General features: G+C 44.0%; 1 protein-coding gene across 2 annotated transcripts; it reads right to left on the bottom strand.

Moving 5' to 3' along the window:
- Positions 1–5,513: 5,513 nt before the first annotated feature.
- Positions 5,514–9,553, bottom strand: LOC109891621 (extensin). Of its 2 annotated transcripts, XM_031825519.1 has the most exons (8): positions 9,178–9,553; positions 8,392–8,508; positions 8,153–8,274; positions 7,849–7,999; positions 7,549–7,667; positions 6,619–7,442; positions 5,667–6,486; positions 5,514–5,572 (listed from the first exon to the last, which is right to left on the bottom strand). In XM_031825519.1, exons 1-7 carry the CDS (start codon positions 9,491–9,493, stop codon positions 5,673–5,675), a joined length of 2,463 nt encoding a protein of 820 aa, XP_031681379.1. In that variant the 5' UTR covers positions 9,494–9,553; the 3' UTR covers positions 5,514–5,572; positions 5,667–5,672. The 2 variants fall into 2 exon arrangements, with proteins under 2 accessions (XP_031681379.1, XP_020339737.2); XM_020484148.2 differs by having other exon boundaries at positions 5,667–7,442.
- Positions 9,554–10,105: the final 552 nt, after the last annotated feature.

Genomic DNA, 10,105 nt, shown 5'->3' with positions numbered 1-10,105 from the left:
CTAAATACCTAACAGCACTTTCTGCTCCACCCATTTCATTGGTCCCAAGAAATACATTGTAAGCCTATACATGACTTATTATTATAATAGAGGGAACTACTCCAGGCCAGCATCCCAGAGTTGCCTTTTCACTGTTGACGTTGAGACTCGTGTCTTGCGGATACTATTTAATGATGCTGCCAGTTGAGGACTTGTGAGGTCTAGTTTGAGAAACAGACACAATCTAATGTACTTGTTCTCTTGCTTAGTTGTGCACCGGGGCCTCCCACTCTTTCTTTTCTGGTTAGAGACAGTTTGCACTGTAATGTGAAGGGAGTAGTACACGGCGTTGTACCAAATGGCAATTTCTCGCATGGAATAGCCTTCATTTCTCAAAACAAGAATAGACTGATGAGTTTCTGAAGAAAGTTCTTAATTTATTATATATACACTGCTCAAAAAAATAAAGGGAACACTAAAATAACACATCCTAGATCTGAATGAATGAAATATTCTTAAATACTTTTTTCTTTACATAGTTGAATGTGCTGACAACAAAATCACACAAAAATGATCAATGGAAATCAAATTTATCAACCCATGGAGGTCTGGATTTGGAGTCACACTCAAAATTAAAGTGGAAAACCACACTACAGGCTGATCCAACTTTGATGTAATGGCCTTAAAACAAGTCATAAATGAAGCTCAGTAGTGTGTGTGGCCTCCACGTGCCTGTATTTTTTATTTATTTTACCTTTATTTAACCAGGCAAGTCAGTTAAGAACAAATTCTTATTTGCAATGACGGCCTAGGAACAGTGGGTTAACTGCCTGTTCAGGGGCAGAACGACAGATTTGTACCTTGTCAGCTCGGGGGTTTGAACTTGCAACCTTCCGGCTATAAGTCCAATGCTCTAACCACTAGGCTACCCTGCCGTATGAGCTCCGGGCACCACTGGGCATGCTCCTGATGAGGTGGCGGATGGTCTCCTGAGGGATCTCCTCCCAGACCTGGACTAAAGCATACGCCAACTCCTGGACAGTCTGTGGTGCAACGTGGCGTTGGTGGATGGAGCGAGACATGATGTCCCAGATGTGCTCAATTGGATTCAGGTCTGGGGAACGGGCGGGCCAGTCCATAGCATCAATGCCTTCCTCTTGCAGGAACTGCTGACACACTCCAGCCACATGAGGTCTAGCATTGTCTTACATTAGGAGGAACACAGGGCCACCCGCACCAGCATATGGTCTCACCAATGGTCTGAGGATCTCATCTCGGTACCTAATGGCAGTCAGGCTACCTCTGGTGAGCACATGGAGGGCTGTGCGGCCCCCCAAAGAAATGCCATCCCCCACCATGACTGACCCACCACCAAACCGGTCATGCTGGAGGGTGTTGCAGGCAGCAGAACGTTCTCCATGGTGTCTCCAGACTGTCACATGTGCTCAGTGTGAACCTGCTTTCATCTGTGAAGAGCACAGGTCGCCAGTGACGAATTTGCCAATCTTGGTGTTCTCTGGCAAATGCCAAACATCCTGCACGATGTTGGGCTGTAAGCACAACCCCCACCTGTGGATGTCGGCCCTCATACCACCCTCATGGAGTCTGTTTCTGACCGTTTGAGCAGACACATGCACATTTGTGGCCTGCTGGAGGCCACAAATGCAGGGCTCTGGCAGTGCTTCTCCTGCTCCTCCTTGCAAAAAGGCAGAGGTAGCAGTCCTGCTGCTGGGCTGTTGCCCTCCTACGGCTTCCTCCACGTCTCCTGATGTACTGGCCTGTCTCCTGGTAGCGCCTCCATGCTCTGGACACTACACGGACAGACACAGCAAACCTTCTTGCCACAACTCGCATTGATGTTCCATCCTGGATGAGCTGCACTACCTGAGCCACTTGTGTGGGTTGTAGACTCCGTCTCATGCTACCACTAGAGTGAAAGCACCGCCAGCATTCAAAAGTGACCAAAACATCAGCCAGGAAGCATAGGGACTGAGAAGTGGTCTGTGGTCACCACCTGCAGAACAACTCCTTTATTGGGGGTGTCTTGCTAATTGCCTATAATTTCCACCTGTTGTCTATTCCATTTACACAACAGCATGTGACATTTGTCAATCAGGGTTGCTTCCTAAGTGGACAGCTTGATTTCACAAAAGTGTGATTGACTTGGAGTTACATTGTGTTGTTTAACTGTTCCCTTTATTTTTTTGAGCAGTGTATATATAGGAACTCTAGTGGATATATGGAGGCTTAAATATCCTGACCAAGTGAGATATACATGGCGGAGGCTTAATCAAGCTAGTCATCTTGACTACTTTCTTATGTCATTCTCTGTGGCACCAAAAGCAAAAAAAAAAAAATGTTGATAGGGGACAGAATGCAGTCGGACCATGAGATAATTGGCATATACAAGGACTTACACTTACTGACTTTCCATGTGGGCGAGGGTTAATTTAATCACAGCTAATTTTTTTCTATTAAATGTCAAATTTAACAGCTATACAGAAATTTAAAAAAAGTTACTAGGCAAGTCGGTTAAGAACAAATTATTATTTTCAATGACGGCCTAGGAACAGCGGGTTAACGCCAGATTTTTAATCTTGTCAGCTCGACGATTCGGTTATGCAACCTTTCGGTTACTAGTCCAACGCTCTAAGCACTAGGCTACCTGCTGCCCCTAGAAGGCCAAATTACAGAGGAGGAGTGGCACATCGGTCTAAGATACTGCATCACTGTGCAAGAGGCGTCACTGCAGTACCTGGTTCGAATCCAGGCTGCATCACATCCAGCCATGATTGGGAGTCCCATAGGGCAGTGCAGAATTGGCCCAGCATCGTCCGGGTTTGGCCAGTGCAGGATTTTTGTAAATAAGATAGTTTTTTAACTGACTTGCCTAGTTAAATGTAATTAATGCCCGTAAGTCCTGGAAAACTCCAGGGCTGGATGGCATACCAGTTAGGTAAACTTTTTTTACACATACTCAATTAGCTTTAACCACTCCTATGTAAATGGTAGACAAGGCCTTACAGTTCAGTGTTCTGATGTCAAATGTATAGTGCAGAGAATTAAAAAGGTATTGTCGGATATTGTTCATTATAATCACTATTCTTTTTTACATGGACATTACCTTGGAAATACTAAGATAAGTACTGGAAACAATCCAACACTATAAAAAATCTGGGAAACCAGGCTTGCGATTCATAGCTGATTTTGAAAAGGCTTTTGATTAAATGCTAGTAAACGCTAGTAAACGCTCTTAAACGCTAGTAAAACCAAATGCATGCTTTTCAACCGATCGCTGCCTGCACCCGCATGCCCGACTAGCATCACCACTCTGGATGGTCCCAACCTTGAATATGTGGACATCTATAAGTACCTAGGTGTCTGGCTAGACTGCAAACTCTCCTTCCAGACTCATATCAAACATCTCCAATCGAAAATCAAATCAAGAGTCGGCTTTCTATTCCGCAACAAAGCCTCCTTCACTCACGCCGCCAAGCTTACCCTAGTAAAACTGACTATCCTACCGATCCTCGACTTCGGCGATGTCATCTACAAAATGGCTTCCAACACTCTACTCAGCAAACTGGATGCAGTCTATCACAGTGCCATCCGTTTTGTCACAAAAGCACCTTATACCACCCACCACTGCGACTTGTATGCTCTAGTCGGCTGGCCCTCGCTACATATTCGTCGCCAGACCCACTGGCTCCAGGTCATCTACAAGTCCATGCTAGGTAAAGCTCCGCCTTATCTCAGTTCACTGGTCACGATGGCAACACCCATCCGTAGCACGCGCTCCAGCAGGTGTATCTCACTGATCATCCCTAAAGCCAACACCTCATTTGGCCGCCTTTCGTTCCAGTACTCTGCTGCCTGTGACTGGAACGAACTGCAGAAATCACTGAAGTTGGAGACTTTTATCTCCCTCACCAACTTCAAACATCAGCTATCTGAGCAGGTAACCAATCGCTGCAGCTGTACATAGTCTATTGGTAAATAGCCCACCCATTTTCACCTACCTCATTCCCATACTGTTTTTATTTATTTACTTTTCTGCTCTTTTGCACACCAATATCTCTACCTGTACATGACCATCTGATCATTTATCACTCGTGTTAATCTGCAAAATTGTAATTAAAATTGTAATTGCCTACCTCATGCCTTTTGCACACATTGTATATAGACTGCCCCTTTTTTCTACTGTGTTATTGACTTGTTTACTCCATGTGTAACTCTGTCTGTTCACACTGCTATGCTTTATCTTGGCTAGGTCGCAGTTGCAATTGAGAACTTGTTCTCAACTAGCCTACCTGGTTAAATAAAGGTGAAATAAAAAAAAATAAAAAAATAAGTATGATAAATATCTGGAACAATGAGAATCTTATAAAAATGGGTTGAAGTCATGTATAGTAAACCTAGGTATGAAATAATAATGGCTTTCAGTTTTAAACTGTCGGAGTAAAACAAGGTTGTCCACTATCGGCATATTTATTATGGCCATGTGAAATGTTAGCAATTAAAATCAGATCCAACATTAAGGGGTTAAAAATCCAGGGCTTAAAAACAAAGATGTCATTGTAAGCTGATTAATTCTCTTTTAAATCCACAATTTGGTTCCCTCCACAGCCTCGAGATACAACCAGAGGATAGAAAAAGTAATGCAAATGATACTACGTATTGGATCACAAAAAAATAATGAAATACACCCTTTACTGTGTAGTATACCAATAAAAGGATCTGATGTGGAGAAACGCAGTATATATCTTGAAATAAATGATCTCATGCCAATGCATTTTAATAGAAAGTTAAATATAGAAGATCTTGCTATCGTGGAAAAAAGCATCCTGATGAACTTATTCATATCCCAGTTTACCTATTTGCTTATGGTCTTGCCTACACCTAGTGAAGTTATTTAAATTATATGAGGAAAAAACATTTCATTTGGAACGGCAAGCCAGACAATTCAACAGGCCTATTTATATAATGAATTGAGGGCAGAAATTATTCAAATAAAGCATTAGACCTCACTAAATGCAGTCATACAAAAGTTATACTTAAAGCCAAACTGGTTCTCCAGCAAATTAGTAATAATTTCTCACCCCATGTTTAAGAATGGCCTTTTAAACTTTATTCAAATTACAACCAGTTATTTGAAACTGAAATTCTCCCAAATATCACTATTTTTAACACAAGCCATAGAAAGTTGGTTGCAATTTAAATTTAATCCACCAGAAAAAAGGAACATATTAATACAACAAATATTGTGGTTATACTAAATATTTATATTAAAATATTTTTATAAAGCTATATAAATTTATGAAAATGTCTGCTCTACCCAAAATTACAACCAACTAATTGCAGCATTGCCGCAAAAAGATGGAGGGAAAATGTAAGAAACTTATGTCGGCCCTGCATTGAAGACCAGAAGGGGTGACACCACCCCTGATCTTACTGGATTCTGCTAGTCTATCCTGCTAGTTCCCTGGCCAACAGTACCACTGGTCCAACTGTCAAGTAAAAACAAACTCAAGCAGTACATTTAGTTAATTTATTTTACACTTCACAAGTAATGTCTGGAAACTGTAGATTCTACCTGTTGAAAGTAGTGTGATTAAACTTCAATTTTAATTGCAAATAGTACATTATACATTTTAAACTTAATTACATTTGTGATAATTATGCCTTACCATAAGTTACTCCCTAGGCCCTTGATAATGATACGGCACCGTTCCATAATGGGGTGGGAACAGAGCAGAAGCATATGGATTCCAGCTGCGAACCATCGGATGCTGGTCATATTGCATGAAGGGCTGCTTGGGTTGGGCCTGGGGTGTGGTGCCAGGGATAGTGCTAGCAGTTACTGAAGGAGTGGCTGACTTTTGACGGTAGGAGGAATCTGAGTAATGATATTTCTGGGGGTTATTCTGGTTATCCAGTTGGCTGGCTATGGGGGGTGCTCTTGGGACAGAGCGTTGAGGGAAAAACCCTGCGAAATTGTATTGGGGGAACTGGTAACTCAGTGGGACCTGAGGGTATCCTTTAGGTGGCATATGCAGGGCCTGATTTGTTTGTTTAGGTGTGGTAGTGGAGGCTGATGGGAAATAAGGTTGAGGGAGATGTGTAGTAAAATGGTACGGGTAAAACATTTGTGGGACCTGGGGGTATCCTTTAGGTGGCATATGCAGGGCTTGGGTGGCAGGTTGAGGGGAATTTGTGTGTTTAGGTGAGGTAGTGGGGGCTGATGTTGGGAAATAGCGTTGTTGAGGGGGATACGGTGAAGGGTACGGGTAAAATGGGTGGAATTCAGGTGGTTGTGGGACCTGGGTGACAGGTTGAGGGGAATTTGTGTGTTTAGGTGAGGTAGTGGGGGCTGATGTTGGGAAATAGCGTTGTTGAGGGGGATACGGTGAATGGTACGGGTAAAATGGGTGGAATTCAGGTGGTTGTGGGACCTGGGTGACAGGTTGAGGGGAATTTGTGTGTTTAGGTGAGGTAGTGGGGGCTGATGTTGGGAAATAGCGTTGTTGAGGGGGATATGGTGAATGGTACGGGTAAAATGGGTGGAATTCAGGTGGTTGTGGGACCTGGGTGACAGGTTGAGGGGAATTTGTGTGTTTAGGTGAGGTAGTGGGGGCTGATGTTGGGAAATAGCGTTGAGGGGGATATGGAGGAAAATGGTATGGGTAAAACGGGTGGAATTCAGGTGTTTGTGGGACCTGGGGGTCTGCTTTAGGTGGCATATGCAGGACCTGGGTGACAGGTTGAGGGGATTTTGTGTGTTTAGGTGAGGTAGTGGGGGCTGATGTTGGGAAATAGCGTTGAGGGGGATATGGAGGAAAATGGTATGGGTAAAACGGGTGGAATTCAGGTGTTTGTGGGACCTGGGGGTCTGCTTTAGGTGGCATATGCAGGACCTGGGTGACAGGTTGAGGGGATTTTGTGTGTTTAGGTGAGGTAGTGGGGGCTGATGTTGGGAAATAGCGTTGAGGGGGATATGGAGGAAAATGGTATGGGTAAAACGGGTGGAATTCAGGTGTTTGTGGGACCTGGGGGTCTGCTTTAGGTGGCATATGCAGGACCTGGGTGACAGGTTGAGGGGATTTTGTGTGTTTAGGTGAGGTAGTGGGGGCTGATGTTGGGAAATAGCGTTGAGGGGGATATGGAGGAAAATGGTATGGGTAAAACGGGTGGAATTCAGGTGTTTGTGGGACCTGGGGGTCTCCTTTACGTGGCATATGCATGGCCTGGCTAGAAGGTTTAAGGGAATGTGTTTGTTTAGACATGGTAGTGGCTGCTGTTGGGGACGAGGGTGGTTGGGGGGGATACGGAGGGAAATGGTACTGGGACAACTGGTAGAACAGAGGGTATCCAGACGTAACAGGTTCAGTTGGAGGGAGGCCTGCAGGGCAGGAGAGGGTGAGCTCCCCAGCACCCGAGAGCATAAAAAGCAAACGCTCATCATCCTGAATTAAAAAATAAATAAAAAAGTACAAAAGTCAGGAAATAACCCCCCCAAAAAAAGTGACCATTTGATCACGTTCATGACCACAAGATGACATTAAGGACTACCTCCAACTCCACACAGGGTCCTGTGTATGGTGCAGTGATCACCACTCCTCCAAAGAATGGCTCAATAGTTAAGCCACATTGCTGGGTGATTGCGAGAAGTGGCTCCCACACACCAGACACTGAAAAACAATTTCAGTGTGAGCAACAGAATAGACTGTGGGCATACACCAGTCTACTGTCAAACATTCATAGAAATTAATTACTTTTGGATCAGCATTCATCCACCATAGGTTCAAATGAATACATTTCATATGCCCAAATATACCATGTGCACTGAAACAATGTCAAAGAATTACCCACCTTTGACTTGAAGAGCATTCGCTGCCATGGAAAGCTTCACCACCATGCCAGATAAATAGCAGGAGACAGAGGGAGGGGGGGGTGGTGCAACAGGACAAGACATGGTCATGGGTGCCCCCCACAGACGGAGTGGCAGAACATAGTTACCCCCCTGTATGAAGGAAAACAGTATCATGATGCAACCCATGTAAATGTGCTTTAATAGCCAACATGTGAATAGAGGCTCAAATCAACATTTAGCAGTACAAGATGATTAATTTTAACATTTTTTAGTAAGGGAAAGCCTCCATGGAGGAAATATCACCTCTTGAGTGACATGGCAGCCTTGGTATGGTGCGACAAAAAACACATCCCTGCGTGACCGCTTCACAGAGAAGCCACAGTGAGTTGGCATTCGGGACAGGGGAAGAACAGGAGACCCATCACCTGCACAAGACAGAAATACCTCAGGCTAAACCAACTCATATAGGGCTACGCAACCTACATGCATAAGCAGCATCAGTGTGTAATATTTTTCTTACTTAGTGGGCACATTCTACTTACCGCCGTCGACCAGAAAATGTGGAGCTCTTCCCCCTTTGACCCGAAGAGTCATTGTTTCATTGCTACACTGTACTGATGGCCCCATATGCTGGAGTTTAGCATCCAACTTGTGCCATTCTGGGAGAGGGAATGAATAAACAGGATTTGCGAAGGCTCAAACATGTGCCACCTTTAAGGGGCAATCTGGGATTCAAACAAAGGGCTCTAACATTTTAGTCCTCCATTCAGCAAAACAGAAGTCTGAAGTCTGGCCAGTTGCAGGGGGTCCATCTGAATTTAGAAAACACAGCCTTTTTAAACTAAATGTTGTGGTCCATGAAGTAGTCCAACAGTGAACACAGCCATCTTACCCCTTTCAAATCACCAATTGAGACACTTTGGGGTGGAACCACCTGCCACATGTCAGGACATACACCCATTTCAAGCAACGAGAAGACAAGATGAGGTGTACACATCATTGGATTCATTTTAAAAAATTGTTTTTGCAGACATCTAAAATTCAAACAGACACCCTGCAACTGGAGACATTTGAGAACATTAACACAGAGGAACGTGTTGTATAGCCACACATGTAACTACCAGTATAAAATGGTCAAATGTGTTGGTTAAATCACATTAGCTGGTGTTACAATCTGTAGCTAGAATGGGGCTAAACCAATGTATCTACTAAGTTCAGCTGTGGATGCAAAGACTGACCAACGATGTGTTGAAGCAATATAGCATTTCACTATTAGGTTACCGCTACATGATTTACAAACTGGAAAAAAGGGAGGCCTGGTGGCTTACCTTGTGATGCAGGCTGTCCAGCCTGATTACCAGCCTCAAATGCAAGAGATCCGTTTTGAGTCTTGATGCGGTCAGAAGTGGCGGATTCATCATTGGTTACTTCGAAACCCACCCTTCTCAGTAGGACCAATTTATTCCCAACTACAAGCCTCCCGGATCGGACAATCGTCGGATGAATTTTGGCATTTGGCATTGAAATGCTTGCGTCTGGAATCTGGCCATAGCAAGGGGTTAACACAGAGCTAATCGTTGCCATCACCGTAAAACACAATATAGGATGTTTACACGACATCACATCTCTAATCGTTTTTCGCATGGTGATACACACAAAAGTCTGTGCAATTGCGCTAATACGCGAGTTCACTGAGGTCTCTGGTAGAAGTTGCCCCAAATTTAAACGGCTTGCCTAATTGAAAGACCAATCAGAATTGACATTTTTTACACTACTTATTAGCGTTCCCGGTTAAGTTGCAGATAGAAATGCAGGCCAATTGAGGTGCCGGTGCCGTCGCGACCCGTCATTCAGGGCAGGTGGGGCTGAGCCCCACATATTATTTTTTGGGAGGGCTTGCCTGTTTTGAATGTTATTTGGGCATTAATACGTGTCACATAACAGTTTGCAAACATAAAAAAATATATATATTGTAATGACACAGCAGGGAGCAGGTCTCGAACCCTCGACCTTCGAGCCCGAGGTCCGGCGCGCTATCGACTGTGCCGCAAAAGCATGCTCGTGCGGCAGTGTCGATTTCCGCGGTTATAAACCCAGGGTCGTTACAATATATATATATATATATATATATATGCGTCTTTATTAACTAAATTATATATATATATATATGCCTCAGAGCTCTGTCACTCATGGGGACTTCACATCACTGCGAAGTGTAAGAGGAGACATTGAAAATTCTAGCCCTTCGGCTGCTGC

This window comes from Oncorhynchus kisutch, linkage group LG5, assembly GCF_002021735.2.
Source record: "Oncorhynchus kisutch isolate 150728-3 linkage group LG5, Okis_V2, whole genome shotgun sequence".
NCBI classification, from domain to species: domain Eukaryota; kingdom Metazoa; phylum Chordata; class Actinopteri; order Salmoniformes; family Salmonidae; genus Oncorhynchus; species Oncorhynchus kisutch.
Note: the sequence above shows the minus strand (reverse complement) of the source record. Positions and strands in the feature narration are given on the sequence as shown.

What these genes read in the sequence shown, in the direction of transcription:
- LOC109891621 (XM_020484148.2), bottom strand. Translation starts at nt 9,493, where the DNA reads ATGCGAAAAACGATTAGAGATGTGATGTCGTGTAAACATCCTATATTG. An exon ending in ACATTTTCTGGTCGACGGCG is followed by an intron (nt 8,275 to 8,391) that starts GTAAGTAGAATG and finishes TGTCTTGTGCAG; the next exon opens with GTGATGGGTCTCCTGTTCTT. An exon ending in GCTGCCATGTCACTCAAGAG is followed by an intron (nt 8,000 to 8,152) that starts GTGATATTTCCT and finishes TCCTTCATACAG; the next exon opens with GGGGGTAACTATGTTCTGCC.